Source organism: Epinephelus fuscoguttatus, linkage group LG14 (genome assembly GCF_011397635.1).
Source record: "Epinephelus fuscoguttatus linkage group LG14, E.fuscoguttatus.final_Chr_v1".
In the NCBI taxonomy this organism is placed as follows: domain Eukaryota; kingdom Metazoa; phylum Chordata; class Actinopteri; order Perciformes; family Serranidae; genus Epinephelus; species Epinephelus fuscoguttatus.
In genome coordinates this window covers 10,746,844-10,768,694 of record NC_064765.1, presented here as the reverse complement: position 1 = coordinate 10,768,694, position 21,851 = coordinate 10,746,844, and the positions used below count along the sequence as shown (strand labels likewise).

At 41.4% G+C, this 21,851-nt stretch overlaps 1 protein-coding gene across 2 annotated transcripts; it reads right to left on the bottom strand.

Moving 5' to 3' along the window:
* Positions 1–964: 964 nt before the first annotated feature.
* tulp4b (TUB like protein 4b) lies at positions 965–21,528 on the bottom strand. 2 transcript variants are annotated; one of them, XM_049595528.1, is made up of 16 exons: positions 21,416–21,528; positions 20,498–20,758; positions 15,727–15,996; positions 15,014–15,142; positions 13,189–13,350; positions 12,767–12,947; positions 12,573–12,680; positions 12,288–12,454; positions 11,066–11,290; positions 10,691–10,925; positions 9,253–9,394; positions 8,857–9,001; positions 8,437–8,530; positions 8,205–8,348; positions 4,191–7,468; positions 965–2,927 (listed from the first exon to the last, which is right to left on the bottom strand). In XM_049595528.1, exons 2-16 carry the CDS (start codon positions 20,513–20,515, stop codon positions 2,811–2,813), a joined length of 5,415 nt encoding a protein of 1,804 aa, XP_049451485.1. In that variant the 5' UTR covers positions 20,516–20,758; positions 21,416–21,528; the 3' UTR covers positions 965–2,810. The 2 variants fall into 2 exon arrangements, with proteins under 2 accessions (XP_049451485.1, XP_049451486.1); XM_049595529.1 differs by having other exon boundaries at positions 9,271–9,394; positions 21,416–21,527.
* Between the last annotated feature and the right edge of the window lie 323 nt (positions 21,529–21,851).

Genomic DNA, 21,851 nt, shown 5'->3' with positions numbered 1-21,851 from the left:
GTATCAGTTTAATTATTCAACGCAAAATACACAAGTTATACTACTTGTAGAATGTATTATATATTGTATTACGTAATTAAAGTACAAAATAAAGTACCGATATTTTTTTACATTTTCGAGATGAGATATTCTCCCCAAATATTCCTAAATGATCAAATAAAATAATGATAATAAATAATAAATTGTAATCATAAATTGTAATGAGTCCAGTTACAATATATATTAGTTAATATAACAATTCAAATAATAATTATATCAATATAAAACTCAAACTAAATATTAATATATAATGTTTCCATATAAAATTACGTAAAACTTCAACTAATCCCTTCATAACTGCAAAACAAGAGACTGAAAGAGATCAAAAGTATAAAAAATAAATAAAAATCAATAAATTAACTTCATAGTTTATTTTTAAATTAAATTATTAACTAATTAAATGTATAAATTATTTAGAATTCTTATCAAATAAAAATTATTCATACATTATTTTCAAATTATAAAGAAAAATTACAGATTATTTCTAAATTAACTTTAAAGGCTCCATTTTGGACTACACCGCAGTTTTGATACAATAAACCTGCATTCATTTTACTGAAAAATATTACCATTATCATTGTCAGTACCATTTTTAGCATCACTCTTGAGTTTTTAATCTTTTAAAATATTAATAATCAGCACAGCAGTTTTATGAAATAATATAAATCATTTTGTTATTTCATGTTTTATGCAAAAGCAAAAATTGCAAATCAAAATTTATATATTTTTTGAAATTATTTTTTAAATCTTTTTATTTTTTTATTTTTTTTATTTTGCAGAAATGCAGTACTCCAGCTGTTCCTTTCATAACTGCTGAAGGGACTGGGATCACTAACTTTGCACCAGAGCGTGAAAGAGCCAAACTGTAAATGAAACGTGACAACAAAAACATTTGGAACAATGTGTTTTTATTACATTTTGGCCAGCCTATAGGTCCATATAAACCTATGGTCACATCATACTTGTTTCCTTCACAAAATAAGAGAAAAAAAATATCAGGCAACCAACTATTCATTAGGCAGTATTGCTGAAAACTGACACACACTGTCGCTTAAGTCTCTGAAGCTGCATTAAATTAAAAAAGCTCTTAAATGAAAACTCTCTGTAGCCTCTCTCAAAATACTTTCTTCATATACTTCAAAATAACCTTCTTTTAGCAAATGACGAATGTCCAGACATTTCCACATTTGTTTCTTTATACATTAGCACCAAATCTACATGAATCTCACTCCTACTAACAGTTAATCTTAACTTATGAATATGTTGTATTTAATACCTGCAAGTTTGTTGTTCTCGTTCTTTTTTTTCTACAAGTGTAACATCAAAAAACACTTGGTACCATGTTAAAGCAAAGGTGAAGTACAAAAACTACTGAAATTAGCAACATATAAGCACAATTTTTCCTAAGCATATAATGATGTTAAGTCATTTACTAAATACACAGTGCAAGCAGCTTTGTATTTTCTTTTGCGAGTACAACATCATCAGTTCTATGTAGGTAGCGTTATTGCACACAAGCTCTATCTATCTAAAGCAGCACTGATTTCCAACGAGGCAAACTACTGATGTAGTAGCATCATAAACACCCAATGAAAACAACACAGAGCCAACCGAGTTTGAGACTCACTGAGAGGATCTCGGTGTTTATGCACATTTTTGTTTGTGGGGATTTTCCATCATCGTCCCCACATACTTAACTTTCAGCTAAATGCGTTTGACCATTTGGCTTTATTTGGCACACATAAACTCACTGTGACCGTTACTCACATTTGTAGAGGGGAGTTTTTTAAATGAAAAGGAACATGTAAATTCAATTTACACATGAATAAATAAGGAATAACATGGTCAGATCATAACGGCTCTGACTGAATAATGATTTGCAGTATTGTGGCCAAAACAATATGATTTACTATGTTCATTGCACCACTTCATAGAAGTATCATGAATAGAAAATATACAAACTGTGGTAAACTGTACTCAGCTCTTCAGGTTGCAGTTGCAGAATCAATATATTCTTCTATTGCATGTTCAGCAATTTGAACACAATGTAGAGGACATTTAACAAACAAAACAGACTTAAAAGCAAATCAATGCTTTCAACAAATGGGTTCCTAATGACCAATAAAGATACAAATAAAGGTACTGAAAAATAATACAAATTAAACCTTATAATTCATTAACCTAATTACTTAAAACTGACTTAAAATAATGCAGTGTATCAGATATGGTATGGCTTGGTGAACATTTATATGCAATTTTGAATGCCATTGTACCTAACAATGTAGGTATTTGCTGTGTTTATTTTCTATCAACATAAAACACATATTTTAAACATTTATTTATTTGAAATACACTGAATTAGCCACCATTTTAAGAGAGGGAGGATGTCTTTGGCACCACATGTGGTACGAAACCTCCACGCTGTTTTTAAAATCCATTTCAACATCTACTTAGTTAACCTTTTGTTTATCCAGGGAAGGTTGACATTTTTTACTTCACTAAATAACATTTGAATAATAAATAAAACTAGCTTGAGTACATTCAACATGTGAACTAGAAGTGATGGACTAACTGGCGCAGCCTCCATGATCACTGACCTCGACTGGCATCGCCTTCAATAGACTGATTGTCTGCATGTGCAAGACCAACTTGAACATCAATAAGAACCACCACAACACTGACATTTTCCCAGCTCTAGCCCCATACACGTCGGGCTGCTAGACCATTGTGGCTTCTTTTGAATTTGTCTACAATAACACAAAACCTTTGCTTCACTTCAGCCTTTGAGTCACATTAGCCAAGGCAACAGCAAATGCCTGCACTGCTGAGAAAGGATACTGGAAATCCAAGATATAGGCATTCCCATCAATGCGCCCAAACTGCATCACCTGAATAGACAGAAAAGAGGAGGACAATTCAGAAAGCATCAATCAACCAACACATCAGTATTTTTTATTGCTTCGTCTACGGCTGCAACAGACCTTTTTACAGCAGACATTTTGGCCAGTCATAGTAGGAAAAACCCAGGTGTTACTAACAACATCAAAGATAGCTCTGTTGTATTCAGGTTAAAGTAAGTGTGACAGTGAGCAAGCATGCACAATACCGGAACCCTGAAATCAAAGCAGCTAAATGGAATTCAGCCATAACTTATTTCATTATTTACGCCTGTGTGAAAATGATGGGCAAATGATTACTGGCAATGATTTTCATGTTGTTTTATAGAGAGATTTGATTTAATTGTTGTCTGCTTTTTTATATTTGAAAATAAAAAAAAGACCTTGATCAAAAAGAAAAAGATGAGCAGCAGGTAATCACATTTAAAAAGATGAAACCAAGGAATATCTGCCATTTTTGCCTAAAGGCATACCAGGTATACAAAACAACATATGGACTCATACAAGATCTGAGGTCTAGATTAAATCACAAAGGCGATACAGCCTTTGCAGTCAGAGCTCCCCGACTTTTGAATGACCTGCCTGAGGAGATCGGGGCTGCAAACTTTGTCTCATCTTTGACGCCATACCTTAAGATAACTCAAAGTACACTTGGTTTAAAACGGTACTGAACACAGGTCTCCTGGAGGAAAGTCCTGTGTTGTTTGACCCATTCACCACCCCAGTCTACCTACTTACACAGACTTTTGTGCCTTCATCACACTATGCAGGTGTCAAACCCTGGCCTTGACAATCACACACCCTCACCTTAGTCACTTTTAAAGATCTAAGCCATCAGAATTCAATATTTATACTACTTCCTTGTTTACTCCCATACGCACATTGGTCACATGATCGCAGCCTTTCTGATTATATGGGATATACATGAGTTACTGGCTCAAGACTACATGGGTTGTATATGAATTGTGATGCCCAACTGTAAGTGGAAAACATTCAAGAGGAAACGATAAAAATTGCAGATACAGTGCCGATATGCAATGCAAATATAACAAGGCAAAACACAAAAGCTGGGGTTGGCTTTCACTGTCACTTCTCTTGGGGATACTGTTCACAAATAGTATCCAACAATTCCTGCATAATTTACCTTTAAAAATGAGTATTAAAATCATTGCAGCTAAATTATCTGTCGGGCAACTAAAGGAGCAACTGACTAATTATTTCAGCTCTAAATTCTTAATGATTTCTCATCATTACCTGTCTACCATCCAGCTCAATTTGAAAATTCTTTGCTGACTCCTGTGTGACTCGTCCTCCAAAATCGAGCTGGTAGACCTGGGTGGCTTCATTCCACAATGGTTGTTTATTGGCCATGACATAGACGAATCCTTGACTTCCCAAACTGCGGTCCTCCCTTTCATTTGCCTTGCGGCACTTTATCTCCTCCAGCTCACTCGCCATACGCATGCTGCGCTTGTTTTTCCAGCTCTTCTTACTACTCTGGTTCTGATTCATGAGCTCATCACCACTAATAAACAGCTCTGGCTCACTCTCTGAACTATCCTGGAACTCATTTGTGGTCCTGCTCATCTTCTTGGTTTTATTGAGCTGCTCTCTCTGCCCCTTGGGCTTCTTTTTCTCCCTGCTGCCAAGCCTTGGGCTGGAAATGAGAGTGTTAAAGTCCGAGAGTGCACGGCCTTCCTTTCTGGATTTTCCCTCAGAGACAGTGGGCATGTTGGCTTCCTCGGCTCTGCTGTCCAATCTTTTGCGGCTCTTCTTGTTGAAGCGCTCTGACTCCTGTGGCACAGGACTTTCATTCAGGGATGATGGCTCTGGAAAGTTGTTGGCGGACTCTGCTAGATCCTCTGTGGCACTTTTGGATGGTGGTAACTCAGTAGGTGGAGGAGGAGGGGGGAGAGGGGGTGGTGGGGGTGGCCCAGTTGGAGGAGGTGGGGAAAGAATTGGCTTCTCTAAAATCTGATGTGTTTTGGTGGGGAGGGGAGGTGCTGGAGGGTCTTGCATGGGAGGCGGGCAGGGGTATGGGTTCCAGGGGTGAAGACTGACAGGGTGCAGCTGGAGTCCAGCACATGAGCTGGCTCCTGGATACATCGGAGGGAGTGGGCAGCAGGCCAAGTTAGCCAGACTTGGAGGATAGCCTGGTGGCAAGACTAAGTTGGGATCCTGCTGAGCATAAGGGACTGAACCAACTACTTCATTTGGAGAACACTGTGGTGGAGGGTTCTGTAAGGTCTGAAGTGGAGGACCGCCGTGAGCCACACCTGGAGGAAAAGGCGAGAGGGATATTTGGTAACCTGATGGGAAAGTAAGAGTGCTTGTGGTCTGACTGGTTGGAGGTTTAGTCGTGAGGACAAATGGCAGCCGAGTCATGTCTATGTGCTGAGCTTGACTGATGATAAGTGGAGGTGGTTTATGAGGTCCAGGTGGAGGACCTAACATTGTTTGTTCTGGAGTGAGCCAGAACTCTTCTGTGGTCGAGGTGTCCCACTGGTAAGGCGGAGGGCGTTTAACTGTCAAACTGACATCGCCGAGAGTCAGCTGACGTACAGATTTCTCAAGGTGACACTGCTGATTTAAAGTCTCATCTTCAGTGAAAGCAGAGTTAACGTACACTGTTCTGTCCCTGCTGTTATCAACAGCACTAAGCAGACTGTAAGATGACTGAGAGGCCATGGGTGTGTTACTTTTGGAGTGCACAATAATGGTGCTGTGATGTGCTCCTTTCCCTGGTGGGAAGTCCTGCCTCACCACCGTGCCACCAGCGATGCCACTGCTTGTAGTTCCACCACCGCTAACGCTGACACTGGTGCTGCTGCTGTTGCTGCTACATTGTGTGCATGTGTACAATGCAGTGGGCACCCTCTGCTGGTAGCTAAGTGCTAGTGCGCTGTTCATTTTAGCCTTGGTGGGGAGGGTCCTTGAGCTTTCCATCATCTGTGGCACTTTGAGTCCCACCTCCCTGCGGTCACGGCGTAGAGTGGCATGTATCAGACTGCTGTCAATCCTCTGAGGAGGAGGAAGTGTAGCAGTTACTTGATTGGCTGGATCAGGGTAAGGAGGAGGGTCACCACTAGGTATTGAGTATCGAGGGACAGAGAGACGACTAAGAGTTGCTGAGCTGTAGGGAAGTTGGATTTTTTTATTCTCAGAGGAAGTGACTTTGAGTGTGGCCGAGCCTCCGATGCCATGGACAGCGTATGCATTTTGGTTGCGAACGAGGCGCCTGCGCGGCCGACAAACCTCCTCCACATTGCCACTGCTGTCAAAGGTCGTGATCCTTTCATACCCAAGGGGTGTCGGGTACTGTAAAGTGACAGGGTGGAGCAAAAATTCATCCTTCTTCAAGCAGGGGTCTGGTGCCAGGACACTTGGGCTGTCACAGTTTGTGACAAGAGTTTGAGGTGTAGCAACAGCTGTAACTGTTGCTGCAGACACCACAGTGCCTGGGTATGGAGGAGGGGGATTCACCTTCCTCATCTGAATCTCCATTGATCCATCCATGTCGCTGAAGGGAGGTAAAGTCCGTGGCAGACTTGGTTTAAGAGTGTGGCTATGCTCCGCCCTGCTGAACCCAGGCTCAGTGGTAGGAGGAGGAGGCAGGAGATGAATCTGTTGTAATGAAATAGTTGGATAGCCGGATGGAGGAGGGGGCAGCACCATCTGCATCTTTAGTTGCTGCTGCATTTGTTGGTGCTGCCTCTGCATCTGTTGGTGTTGTTGCTGGATCTGCTGGTGCTGCTGCTGGAGCTGCTGCTGCTGCTGTCTCATCTCCTGGATCTGTTGGCGGATCTGCTGTTGCTGCTGTTGCATCTGCTGCTGCTGTTGCTGCATCTGTTCATGCTGCAGCTGCATCTGTTGCTGCTGCTGCTGGATCTGCTGTTGGTGGTGAAGTTGTTGGTGTGTCACTTGCTGTGGGTTTTGTTGCATTTGTTGCTGTTGCTGAACCTGGTGTTGTTGATGGTGTTGCTGCTGCTGCTGCTGTTGTTGATGATGATGCATTATTTTCTGCTGCTGCTGTTGCTGCTGCTGTTGCTGCTGCTGCTGCTGCTGCTGTTGCTGTTGCTGCTGCTGCTGTGCCTGCATTTGTTGTGACTGTTTAGACGGCAACTGGCGAGGCTGTTGTGAATGAGACCTCTGCGGGTGAGGCTGCGGTGGGAGATGGTGGGGTGGAGGTGGGGGAGGAAGAGTACCAGGGAGAAGAGGACCCATCTCCAGCCCGTTGAAGATCACCTGACCAGGGTTTGAGTATCTAGCTGGCACTGGGTACGGTGTTGGAACTGCGTCCTGCCCATGATCAGTAACAGGGACAGAGGCTGCTGCGGCTGCAGCTGCAGCTGCTGCAGTGGCTGTAGGGTTGGTCAGGACATCGAGCTGAATGTTCTGATTGGCTAGGAGAGACTGAACCAGGCCGATACTCTGAGTTGGAGACATGGCCTGAGCCGGGCTGTGGATAGGAGCAATGGGGATGTTGACTGTGCAGGGAGGGTTGTCTCCTGCCACTCCAGACGGCCCCATCACTTTATAAAAACACAAAGGAAAACTGTGTAAGTGACTTTTAGCAAATACAGCGAATAAATCAGCTGAATTGAATATAAAAGCAATCACAATATCAAATAATGATGCAGATGTATGTCAGAGTAATCATTGTGAGCCACAACCTCAAGCTTCAGACTGCTCTGAATACCTCTGGCTGCAGTTTAATGTCATAGTGTGCCAGATTTCTTTATGTGGTCAGTTATTATTGTTATTGTAGGCCTACATGTGGCTACATGCTAACATCAGGGAAACACATAATCTTTTGGTCGCTGATTTTGTTAATTTCTTCCCAGTTTTGGATGAGATTCCTGCTGGGACATGTCCCAGTTGTTTTTTGAAGTTTATTGGTGATTTTTTATGTTAGAAAGTGTCGCTATTCTCCACTACAGTCATTACCAGCTGCAAGTACTCTGCTATATGTACAGTAGCTAAATGCTAATGTCAGGGAAAATTTTAGCTTTGTGCACCACTGAGCAACTTTTCATAGAGAGCCTGCCTACAACACTGTATCCAGTTCTCTTAATACATTAGTGGCAATAACAGTGCAGTATGGGCTTTTTTGCAAGAGGGGGCTCAAAGAGATAGACACTAAAATGGAGCGTCTCACACAGAGGGTGAATACAGGTGGTCAGCGTAAACATGCTCTAGTACAAACCCTGAATACAAGTATGAACCTGAAAATGAGCACAATAGGCCATTTTTAATATTCATACACACCTGGTAAGTCATCCTCATCCTCACTGAACACGTTGGGGTTGAACACAGGCAGGCTCATAAAGTCATGAGAAATCTTTCGCACCTCTGGAAGGTAGATTGTCATCTGTCTCGGCTGCAGATGAAGCAGACTCGTCTTATAGATGACTGGAACATAGAAGAAAGTCATGGTGCTTGTTAGATTCATCAGCATGGTCAACATGATGTGTATGTGTGGCTTTCACGTGACATTTACCTGCACCGAGATTGGCAGGGAGAAAAGAAGCAAGTCCAACAATTTTGAATTTCGTCCCCCAAATGTTGGATGTGACTTGAGCAAGGTAGTTGTGCTTTGAAGCAGAAGAAATGGAGGACATCAATAAAAATGATGATGTGATACATCAGGTAAGTAAGAACAAGAACATGGTATTAAGGTAATAAAATGATAGCTTTTTTGTTTTGATTTTGATGTTAAGGAAATGACAAAGAGAGTAACATCTTAGGTGAGAGAATATTTTGAGCACGTATCACTTTTTTCCTAGATTCACCATTTACCTAAAAGCCTTTAACGACACTACAGTTGCTTATTAGCACTTCTACAGTATAATTTTATTGTAAAAATGTTGATAACACTAATACAAATTAAATTATGGACACAGTTTCTGGCATGTCATACCTCTGTGATCCCATCCATGGAAAACTCTCGGCGTGTCAGACTTGGAGACCGAACTGGAGGCTTCTTTGTTGGTAACCGTGGCGACCGTTGGCTTTCCTGATTGGCGCGTGAAAGTTTGGGAGATTTTCTTGATTCCATGTTCATCCTTTACAACAAAGAGGTACAGTTTTCAATTGTCTTTTCCACTGAAATATGATACTTTCTAGGGATGCACTATAATATCAACATGTCAAGGTATCAGCAGACAGAGGCTTTAAAATTAAATATCTGCATTGGCCCGGAATGAACACATGGCAGTTGATGAAACAGGCATGATGAAACACATGCTATAAACACATCTGCAAGCATTCTGTGGCTCCAGCCTGTGTAATCTGTTTGAAAAAAAAGATGTCTGACATGTAGAGTTTGGGTGACCTGTTTCCTCGGGACAACTTCGGTGACTTCTTCCCGACCCACTCATCGCTCAACTCAATGTCACTGGAGTCAGAGCAGTTACAGCTGTCAGTGTATGAGATCATGGGATTCACACACACCTCCTCTGGGGAAATACACACCAAACAGGAATAGTGAGTCTTCATACATGCTAACATTAAACTTCCCCTGCGTGAGAACCTTATTAAAATGCAGTCCCATTGCACCCAGGTCGTGGTAGAGGCTATTCCTGTATCAAGCCTCAGACCATGTTACATCAGAGTAGAGCAGTCATCACCAGAGTCTGTATTTGTTCTAACTCAAGGTGAATGATGGGAACGCTGCATGAATATGCATCGCTTTTTTTGAAGTGGAGAGCAAATTTAAAGAGATGACCCAGGTGAAGATTTAAATTCAAGATGACAAGGAACCAGATTTGACCTTTAGGAAACTCTGCTACCATATGTGTTTTGAGTCTATTGGCTTTCTGACAAGAAGGTTTTGCTTCATTCATCAGAATTTCAAAATCAATTTCACCTCTTTTCAGGAACATATGGGAAATATGCTTATCAGTAGTCACTTCCTTGCCATTGATGAAATAAGAGGATCGATACCACTCCCATGTTTGTCTAATATGAGGTTACAGCTAGCAGATAGCCGATTATCTTAGCCTAGAAGAAAGACTGGAAGCAGAGGAAAACAGCTAGCCTGGCTCTGTCTGAAGTTAAATACACAGTGAAATGAAAGATACCATTCCTGAGTTTAAATCCAGTGTGCAGTGTGTTTTAGTATTTATATACTGAAATTCCTCTCATTGTCGTCATGGTAACAGCAGAAAGTCACTGGCCAAGAAATAGTTCCAGCACAATCAAGCCCCCAAGAACGCCACTCAGTCTTGCTTCCAATTTCCCTAGTGGCCATTTGCAGTATTGCAGCAAAAGTTCCCCCATGGCCCCAAAATCATTTTCCCCACAGGCCACCATTTTACAAGAGACGTCTGTAAAACTGTTGACAGTTGACTAGTTATTCTTATCATTATGCTAAGCTAAGCTACCCATGTCCTGGCTCTAGTGTCACATGTAGCAGACACTAGAGTGGCATCGATCTTCTCATTTAACTCTCAGCAATAGAGTGAATGAGCATATTTCACAAAATGTAATTTTTTTTTGTTTTTTCCCAGTTTACACAAATCGTATTTTCTCACCTACCCTTCTCTAGACACACCGATAGTTTTTGCTTTATGGACTGTGGTCTTGAGATATATGTCTCTGAGACTTCTGCCACCACACTAATACATTTGTGGAGATAATGGAGTTTAGTTTGTAGTAACCTAACTGTTGACACTCTTCACTGGGTCTACTGCCTACCAGAGAGCTGGTCTCTATGAAAAGTAGCTGCTCAAGCCTGTGAGGTTTAAGCCCACCTGCTTTGCTGTCCATTTTTGGATCCATAATGACAAACTCGGGCCGTAGTTTACTGATGCGCCTTCCTTTGAGGATGGGGACCAGTCCTCCTAAGTATTCTAGGTAAAGAGTGTAGCAGGGTCCGCCTGCCTCTGGGCTGTCCTCTGCTCGCTTCATGGTGCAGTGGAGCCGCTCATTCCCAGCTGTGGGATAGCTGACAAAGTCACGGATGTTGTTGGGGTCAGGGATTGGGGGCTAGAACAAAGAGAGGAAAGGGCTGTAGGACTGCTGGACAATCAAATGAAAACAGTCAGCACTTTTGAATTATCAACAAAGTTGGTAAGGTGTTTGTCTGTGACTGTTACTGCACAGAAATGAATCAGGGACCAACACACCTTGATGGTGGGTATGAAAGCAGTGGTGACATAGGAGCAGAGCAGCGAGGGCATGTTCAGTTTCCCCACATCCTTCTCCTCTCGCAGGGCGCTGGCGATGCCCTGCTGGCATAAAAGTTGGAGGCTGGCCACCCTGTGCTCCACACGTACCACATAGAGTGCTGGTCCACATGCAAGGAACAGACGGGAGTCTCTGTGACCCCAACAGATGGTGGTGATGGGCCTCTGAAAAACAGTTTTCACATTAAAAGAAATACAGTATCAGTCAACAGTTATGCCTGTATGCAACTAAACAAATCAATACCTACCAATGTCTTGTACATTTGACAGTATTCATTAAAACTGTGGAGTCCAATTATAGAATACAAACTTACTTATCGACTGATGCTCTGTCTTGGTTGAAATACAAAATTAGACTCTAAAGTGCTTTGATATCAAAAAGATTTAGTACTGAATAATCAGGATTTTGTCTTCCACCTTTTTTACAGTTATCTAGAGCAGTCTCACTGCATAAACACAATGTAGAAAATTCATGTATTACTTATATTCAGTGCACAACTAATAGTGTTTTGTATCCAAAGACCAATTGTGCACCTTATTGTATACTGCTTTTAGCAGTATCTATTGTACAGTTTATATTCAGTACATGTTAGAGTTTCCTTTTTTTAATTTTATAGTATTTTATATTTTATATTTAATTTAGTCTATTTTAGTTACTGTGTATAACTTGTTCCTTTAATTGTACTTGTCTACCTCATTTGTTTTTGTGATTTATGTGTAGTAGCTGCTGTAACACTGTAATTTCCATTTGGAATTTAAAAAGTACTCTTTGTATCTATCTATTGGATTCTCAGTTGTACTAATGTCTTCATTTTTAAAAATATGTTCTGTCATTATTTACCCTTCATATCCAAGCTCTTAATTGTGAAATGTTTTTGAATAATAATAATGTGATGGAAAGGAAGTTTATCACCCATGACTAACAACATAAAACAAAACATATATTCTCCAATGTGCTGAAGTGCAACTGTATCTGCAAAAACTACCATAAGTTATAGCATTACTAATAATTAGTAAACAGTATTAAGTATAATTTAATTGTTAGGTAACAGTAAAATAACTATTAACTAAAGTTTATTAACCATCAATTTACCATTTATTGATAATGGTTATTATAAAGTGTTACCACATTTACTTTCCCTCTTAGTTTACACAGACTAACCTGTGCCGGTGTCTCCAAAGTGTAGATGTGCTCTCCTTGGACATTATAGAACTTAACGAGGGCATTCCTCATGATGGACGAACAGGCAGAGTCAACAGGAAGCCCATGTCTCTCCATGCCGGCCACAGCCAGGAGGTCTCCCTGGGAGCACCACTGGGCCTCAACATCTGTGGAGTGAAGGGGTACAAAAACCTTGTCATGGTTCATCTTGTGTCATGGGTCATATCATCAACATAATTTCTAAGCATGTTTGTAAATGTCACATTGAATCATGGATGTTTATACCTTTCAGCCCTGAGCGAATTACAGCAGGAGAGAGGTCGTCATAGTTGTTCATTAAACTGATATCTCCGGATAAGAAGGTGACTGTCAACAACGGCTTGACTCGCCGCACTTGGAGGAACAGAGAGAAGTAATTATATTAGCTTTCCGCAGCCGACACAAGGTAGCAAGCTGTCATATGAGCTGTGTGTTCGTACCTAAAGGCAGAATATTGTCATCGGAGTCTGTGTCGCTCTCTGTGCTGTCTTCCACCAGGAAGTCAGGGCAGTTCCAGGACATGCTCACGATCCCATCAGACTCGTGTAATAGGACATGTGCGAGCATTCGTCCGTGACAGTCCATCACTATCACCTGACCGTCCGCTGTGCCAAACAACACCTGAGGGGGCATTGTACATTAAAGTTGAATAAATGGACACGATGAAAATACTCTGGAGCATTAAATACATGGCTTGAATGTGCTGCGAGACCATTACATGAGTCGTTTCATCTTCTATTTGAGGCATTTAAAGCAAGGGGAAATCACCTCTACCCACATGTAATTCTTCTTACTAAAGATAACTTTTTTACGCTTAACAACAGAAAGGATGGTCATTTATTTTCAACCAGACAGTGTGTACCTGTTGATCATCAGGCGTCCAGATGCCACAGGTGATCTGACTCTCCAGGTTAATCTCAGACGACCAGTGTCTTTGTCCGCTGACTGAACCAACTAACACAAAGCCATCCCGGTATGCGATGAGGGCTTGAGTGCCATCATGTGACCAAGTGAAGTCACTCACCTGGAGGGAAGAAATATTCACCGTCAAGACATCTGTCTATGTATAAAAGACGCTCCTATCAAAATACATGTTTTAAGCCCAGTTCCGACCAAAGATTTGCAGAGAAGTTTCACCCTGCCTATGAGACAGAAAGGGATGGTTGACCTATGTTTGCTACAGGGGTGGTGCTCAATTACACTGGGTTGGAAGAATGTAAGTTTCTCTGCTCTTGGCCGGTGGTTGAATGATTTAACACCAAGTCTGACTCTTGAAATACTTACCTATATCATGAGAAATAAACCCTCTGAATTTATTGGGAGATGTTTTTGGAATTTGTTAAAACTGGTGACACTGATAGATGAAGATAAAGGACATAAACTAATTTTTAAACAGTTTTAGAACATAGCAGGGAAAAACTGGAGAGGTATGAACTGGCCCATCTCAGATCGACTGGAGCCAGCTTATGGTGTTTCATAAGATTCAGCCTGTCAAGTCGCCAGTAGTTGGTTTTAAAACATAAGGCATGCCACCTGTTTAACAGCTAATCAGCCTGTAGCGAAGTCAGCCAGTTAAGTCAGTAACAACCTGTCAGCTGATCAAAGTGGCCGAGTTTTGGATGAAGAGAAAGATAGGATCTCCTCATCAGTCATGTCTGTATGACACAAGCCTTAAAGTTTACTTAATTAAGCAAATTCCAAAAGCAAGCACTGACGGATTAATTGCCACTGGTTATTTAAATTATTGTGGTGTATTCATTGTGAATAAAATCCATTTGAAGCTCAGATAATTTTTTAATGCTTTTTGCCCATAGCATATAAAATAATGGTTGTAGCAACCACGTCACCCACTGATTTGTGGATTCCCATTCTTAAATCTTAAGTTCAGCATTTTGGTTGTTGCCATCCTGGATTTTTGGAGCCAGAGATGACCATATTTTCATGAGAGGATGGCGCTGTGGAGGAATGCGGGGTGGATCTGACTCACAGACTGTAGTAATGCCTGGCAGATAGCCTGTCCTCAAGAGGCCCCATCCTTAAATATGCTTGACAGTGTACAGTTGTCATGAATGTTGAAATTAGCGATAGAGACCAAACCATTTTTTGTACCAGGCTGTAAACATGTTTATTTCTGCTGTAAAGTTGGATATTTTAACATGGGGGTCTATGGGGACTGAGAAGCTCTTGGAGCCAGCCTCAAGTGGCCATTAGAAGAACTGCAGTTTTTGGCACTTCAACCACTTCATACCCTGGAGGTATCCGCTTGTTTTTGCTGTTTCACTACTAGCAGAAATGCAACTGTAGCAAGTATCTCACCATCACTATCTTCAATCATATTCTCAGAGGCTTTAAATTATATCCAGCTACAAAAAAACATGAGAATTAGAACAGAAGTGCAGAGAGTCCTCACTACAGCGACAATACACCATCTCATTTAGCAGCATTAGTGTAAACTGGCAGGTTTAAGAACGTTGCAGACTGTCACACTGCAAGTAGTTGCAAGTTTCAACTTGGCTCGTTGCAAATCTCTGGTCTGAACTGGGCTTTGGTCCTTTCTGAGGTTGTCTGAGGTTGTTTTTTTTGTTATTGTTTCATCGTGTTCATTACAGATGTCTTACATAATGTGTTAGTATATATTACCAGGATAATATTTCATATGTGCATGCAACAGTAGAAAAACTGTCTACCTGGGCTCCTCTGTCGTTCACTAGCTCTACTGACCATCTCCCTTCATACTGGATCCACACAAAGATCCCTCCCTCCATATCGCAGGTGGCCAGCTTCTGAAAGGGTTCATTCCAACGCACCAAGACAACCTGCAAAAGCCCCCAAAACATTGTTACTATTTTTCACAAGCCCAGGTAGCTCTCTGCACAGAGGAGCATTCATGATTAATATACAGTGTGAAAACGATGCTAGAAAAAGCTTTTAAGGTGCAGTGTGATGTCAGAGTCCTCTGCAGTAGGAAGGAAAGTCAGCATAGAGAGAAAATACAGACATAATCAGACTCTTATATTTATTCTTCATAGTGTGGGCCTTTGCACATTCCTGCCTCAATCTCTATTTATAAAATTGTAAAAAGGTTTTCTACTCTATGTTTCTTGTCTTCTTGTTTCCCTGTGGAAGTCAGTAAAGCTTTATCTCACTTGTTCTTATCGTCAAAGACGGTAAACACTGACGTTTCGATCAGGACGGAGGATTCCGTAATGGTGGGTAAGATATAATTACACATCAGTTTTAACAGAAAGCCTTAAAAGTGTGAAGGTCATAACATAGGAGGGGGAAACTGAGAGAGAAGAGGATTTTCTTGTTCTTGTTATAATGCTCGTCATGTATTTATCTCTCTTTCAATTAAAACATATCACAAACAATGGAGACAGTGATATAGTCAAGACCACACCTCGCTGTTGTGTCCTCGCAGGTTAAAATTGATTCTCTGAGGTGTGCTCCTGTCCCTCCTGCAGTGACTCGATGTAAACGTCACCCCAACAACTCCTCTCCCGTTCCCCGTGGCGAGCCAGCCCTCCTCATAGTACCGCCTCCGGCACACCGGCTTGTCCTTTTCACTCTTGGGGACCCTGCCTTTCCACGAGAGGCAGAGGATGTTGGAGTCGCTGCAGAGGATGGGACCATGTTCCACGGCAGCCAACATCCCTACTGAGTGACCAGGCTGGTGGGTAAAGCAGAGGAAAAGGTACCTTATTGTAAAACAAGATTTAATGTAGATTTTCAGCTTGTTTTGGTCTGTGACCCTAAATGTGCTTAAAACTGGTCTCTGTTGATGATCAGGACATGTTGGGATGTACGTCGCTGGTTATGGAAACAGTCAGCAGGAACAATTCCCATTCCCCAGGCCCCTTTATGGCTAATTTCCATCCATCCACCAGATACCCTCAGACTTTCCCTTCTTTTCCCATCACCTAACTGCCCCACCCATATACACACCTGTTCCAACACCCGTCATCAGCCCTGTAGTTGCTTGGCCAGCCACCTCCTCACCTGCACCTCATTCCCTCATTAGCCTCTCAGTTCATATATCAGCCCAGCTCCATTCACTCCCTGCCAGACCATCAAACTTGCTGAGTGCTTTTCACTTTTGCTTCCAAGTTAACCATACCTGTACCTGCTTGTTATCTTACAAACACCAGTCAGCCAAAACATTAAAACCCAGAGAGGTGAGGTGGATAATATTGATCATCTTGTTATAATTCAATGTTAAAATTCAGTGGCACTCCCAGCTGACAATGTACCATGCCAAACTGCAAAGACAGCTCAGAAGTGGCCTGAGGAACAAAACAAAGAACTCAGAGGTCCTGTGTTCATGCCCCTCCAGGTAAGATAGGTAGGTCCGATTCATACTGGCTCTCCTTGGATCAGACTCGGCTCTGACCTGTAGAGGCATGGATATAGGACCTCTGGGGGAGTCCTGTGGGTTGCAAGGTGTGGCTTCACAGTGGATCTGCCTTGTTCCAGCACATTCCACAACTATGTGATCGGATTGGGATAGAGGGAATTCGAAGGCCAGGTTGATGGCCATTATTTTATACAGTCTATGGTTCAAACGTAAGTGCTTGCCCAGGAGCGCTACTCATGTGTGCATGAGACAGTTTATGTGGAAGTATTTTGAACAGCATCTAACCCTATCTTCTGCATCCTCTTCTCTCACACCAACTGACTTCATGTCCTCTTTCATTACATCCATAAATATCCTCTTTGGTCTTCCTCTAGGCCTGTTGCCTGGTAGTTTCAACCTCAGCATCCTTCTACCGATATATTCACTATCCCTCCTCTGAGTCTGAACATGTCCAAACCATCTCAGCGTGGCCTCTTGGACTTTATCTCCAAAACATCTAACATGAGCCCCTCTGATGTACCCATTCCTGATCCTATTCATCCTCATCACTCCCAAAGAGAACCTCAACATCTTCATCTCTGCTACCTCCAGCTCTGCCTCCTGTCTTTTCCTCAGTGCCACTGTCTCTAAACCAAACAACATCGCTGGTGCACCTTTCCTTTTAGTCTTGCTGGTACTGTTCTATCACACACCACACCTGACACTTTTCTCCACCCGTTCCAACCTGCTTGCACCTGTTTCTTCACCTCTTTTCCACACTCTCCATTGCTCTGGACTGTTGTCCCTAAGTACTTGAAATCCTCCACCTTCTTTATTTCTACTCCCTGTAACCTCACCGTTCCACTTGGGTCCTTCTCATTCACACACATGTATTCTGTCAACCTGAAAGAAGACCCAACAATAACCTATAGGCAATTCCTCCAGTATAAACAGATATAAATGGGCGTCACCTTATTGAGCTAACTAACCGGCATCTGATTAATGACGAAAACAAGGGGCTCATGCTCAAGTTATTTCATCATTTGAGTGAACAGAGCTTGCAACAGTGAATCACTAAATGTGCCCTTATACCAGTAAAATCCCTGTGGCTGCTGCTCAAAGTGTTCTAGCTGTTGTTCTATTATTCACTGTCTGTGGAGCAGCTCCAGGATTCATCTCTAGATGACATCATCACTACAGTCTGTCTTTTATTTGAACAGATTCACAAACGAAAACTGAAACTATTATATAAATATCATTCATATTCTATTTTTGATTTCAAAGTAAAGTTTGCAGCATTTTAATGCCTGCTGTTACTGTTTCACCCACTGCTGTCTTTGTTCATTTGGGTTAGTTAGAGCTCAGACTGAGTTTATTTTCTTTCCAATCTTGTCCAATCCACTGACACTGGTCTGACAACGTCTGAAAAGAAAACATCCTAAAGGGCTCACATTTCTATTTTGAAGGAGAAAAGGCAAAATTTAAAGGTCCAGTGTATAGGATTCAGGGGGATATATGGGTAGAAATGAAATGTAAGACAATAAGAATACTTTCTTTAGTGTATAATCACCTGTAAATAAGACTTGCAGTGTGTTTGTTACCTTAGAATGAGACGTTTATATCTACATACAGAACAGGTCCTCGTCCTAGTCTGCCATGTTGCACCGCCATGTTTCTACAGTAGCTCAGAACAGGTAAACCAACAAACACTAGCTCTAGGTAGGCCATTCGCTTCTCACATTCTTACGTCAGCCACCGTGGTTAGCAGCCCTTCTGCGAGAAAGACATATTTTTTCCCCATTGTTTTTACCAGTTTACATCACCGGGTCTGTTGTTTTTTTTTTTTTATTCTTTTTGTTGGGGTTTTCACGGATAATTCACTCCAGGTAAAAACTCTCAAAAAAGTCTGGACCTTATGTGATCATAAAAAAGGTGAGCACACATTAGCAGGTGCTGGGCTGGCGGGCCATCTCTCACATGCTGAACACCATCGGCGAAACATTTATTTGTAACATGAACCTGATTAATTTAGTGTTTTTACCGGTTTAAATCAGCAGGTCTTTTTGTTTTGGAGAGGAAGAAAAACAAACTCCTGAACAATGAACACTGAATGAATCCTAACCCTGAGTTCATGCTTGGCACATGGGTGAAGTTTAAGGTGGCTGGAATCTGCAATCCTCACCACTAGATGGCACTAAGTCCTGCACAATGCTTCTTTAATATACAGCTTTTCCATTTTATTTCTTGTTGAACTCATCTTATTCAAATATCTGACAGTATTGCATATTTTTTATCGTCTTGTTTCATCTCTTCAACAAAGCTGCATTATGTATTCATTCAGTACAGTAGTCAAACCCAAGATTCTGCGTTTTTGCCTGCACAACTACATAAAATCTATCCTTTGTGTGTTGTGCATCCAATACAACACATTTCACAAGAATTAGCCTGGTATCTTTGGAAACTTTGGGATCTCCTCTACAATTGAAATTCACGCCCTGTGAATCTGAATGAGTTTATAATTACTGGCTTGCAAGCAGACTGCATAATATGCTAGAGCGTAGGTTTCGTTTCAACACTTGAAGGGAGACACAAATAAAATGGAGGACATGTTGGTCCTCTGCAAGAAAATTTTGAGCATCACACACTTAATTTCCTGCATTCTGGTGATCTTTTCATGCACCAATCTCCAATTTGTGCATTTTCTGCATGAGTTCATGGTGTAAATATCTTTAATTTTGTCGAAATAAAAGTCCTCTGCTGCTTTCATGTTCATGCAAAGGGGAGTGGGGACAAATGTTCTAAATGTTTTGTCCTACAAAAAATAAGCTATGTGCTGTAAAATCTCAATTAATACCCTGGGCAACTATTTGCTCATATCACTGAAATGAACCAGCTTATATTAGGGACAGGTGGTGTTGTGTCGTTATGTTGGCCAGCTAGGTCAAATGAATGATTCATACTTGATATATTCATTTGAAGCCTCATTTTTTAAACAAGTAATATTCATACTGGTTCAAATAAATATTTTGCTTGTATTTCCTCATCTCTGTTGAGAAACAGTTTTACGTGAAAGGAATTAAACAACTTTATCCTGTTAAAATGATACTCACAATTTAAATTCATTTTCATGAAAAATCCTTTTGATTCTTTTGATCTGATGACCTTTATGGACTAAAGGAATATGAATAATTTACAGGGTAATCAAGGAACGGACACATAGTTTCAGGTAGCCAACAACTCTGTTTTATATATCAGAAGAACTTCTATGAAAAAAAATAACTGCTTGGCAACCAGACCAGGCGTCTAATTGAGACAGGCCTATATTCGTCAAAATGTGCAGCCACAACTTTTAGGCTAGGCTAGACTAGACTTTTAATTGACGGCTTTTAACTGATGTTTTACAGTATGTGGCAAAACACCCAAACAAGGATGGAAGCACTTTTCTTTCCCACTAGCCCTGTAACATTTTCCCCACTACTAGCAGCCCCATCTTTTTCAGCTCAGTTGCCTCTTCCACCAGTAATACTGACCTCTGGTGGTGCTTTTTGTGCACTACAATACATTACCTCAATACAGCATCTCCATATCAGTTTAATAGAGGCGTGTCTGGATTTTATTGAAAATCATACCTTCTGCATTTATAAACACATTTTTAAAACAACAAAAATGTCTGAATTATTGTCTGAATTGGAATTGTTGGAAACTTTGGATCTCATCTATGATTTTAAACCCTGTTAATCTAAGTGACTAGATTACATAATATGTAAAAAATATCTCGTAAAAATTGCTTGTGAATTACCATAAAATGCATCTCTGATATGAAAGCAATAGAACATACCTCATAGTTCCTGGACATGTTGAGTTAGAATTCCTGCATTGACGGTGTCCATATTTCCATTCAGATGATGCACTGAAGGGTAATGGCTGCTCTGCTCTTGATGCTGACAATAAAATCTACATACAGCCAGATGTTGTCCAGCTCTGTATTAAATCAAACCGCTCTGCACTTCAGAGTTGGCCATGAAATGATGTGAGGCTTCTTTGATGTCAGTGGCCCACCCCATGTCTTCCTGATGTGGCTCTGGAGAGTTGTGTAATCCTGTTCCAATGAAGAAAAGAAAAATAAAAAAAGACGAATTTTAAAACATTGTCAACAAGTAAGGTAATCTAAGAGAGAAAGACATAGAGGTGGCTCTCGCTTAAAATAGCCGCGTTGTCATTCAGTGCATCAACCTTGAAATTCACAGTTTTTCTCAGTCTCTATGCAACAGCAACACTGCATTGGAGATCAGGGCACTCGCAGTCTCCATGGGTACTGATACTGTCCGCTCCTGCTATTTTACGTCAAAGCCAAGAGCAGCCAGGCAGGCAAGGATGTGAACTCCTATATTCTCATTTCTACATCAAAGACACCACAGACGTCTAATGCAGATGATGAACACAAAACAGGAATATTTCAAACAGCGGTTTAAAACAATAATTTCCCTCTTTCTTTAAATAATCTAGATTCACAGCATCCAATAAAACTCAGAGAGAAAGACCCACCGTCTCCTCTGTAAAGGTCTTTCACTACATTACACATTACATCAATTCAATCTCTCATTCAAAGGCGTCTTGAAGCCAATCTGACCGCATGCAGCAGTCTGAATGAGCCAACTGCTGACGAGACCAAAGAGCTGCGGTGGAAAATATAAAGAAGTGCTTTCATTAAGGAGGTTAACATGGACAAACATCATGGTTATGCAGCTGTACCTACCTGACACCGCTGGAACAACGGTAATCCAGAGGCAGTCGGCGCACAGTGCAGTCGTGTTGCCAGGCACTATTCCGCTGGCGCACTTTGGGGTTGTGGCTTTAAAAACGGGTTGCCATGAGGCAGGTAGCACGGAAAATACACCCCGAACTTCAAATCCAGTTAAAATGAAACCACCAGCACACCTAATCATCCAGCCAATAATCACAGACGGTAGATATGTACAGTATAACCAAATTTTGACACATTCTGTATGGAGTCTGGTCCACAGGCTGCTGGAATCAATACTAGATTCATTGCTGCGCCTCAGAAGGGGGTTTCTGCCATAATGGCAACCTCACACGGCGCACCCCGTCTTTGTAATGTGAGTTGAAGTGACATTCTTGACACAAGACCTTGATGTGATGAATGTGCTTGTTACTGACTGTCCTATCTCCCT

Coding starts and splice junctions, on each gene's coding strand:
- tulp4b (XM_049595528.1), bottom strand. Junction 8,349..8,436: donor CCCTGCCAATCTCGGTGCAG/GTAAATGTCACG, acceptor TCTATGTTCCAG/TCATCTATAAGACGAGTCTG. Junction 7,469..8,204: donor GGATGAGGATGACTTACCAG/GTGTGTATGAAT, acceptor GTTTTTATAAAG/TGATGGGGCCGTCTGGAGTG.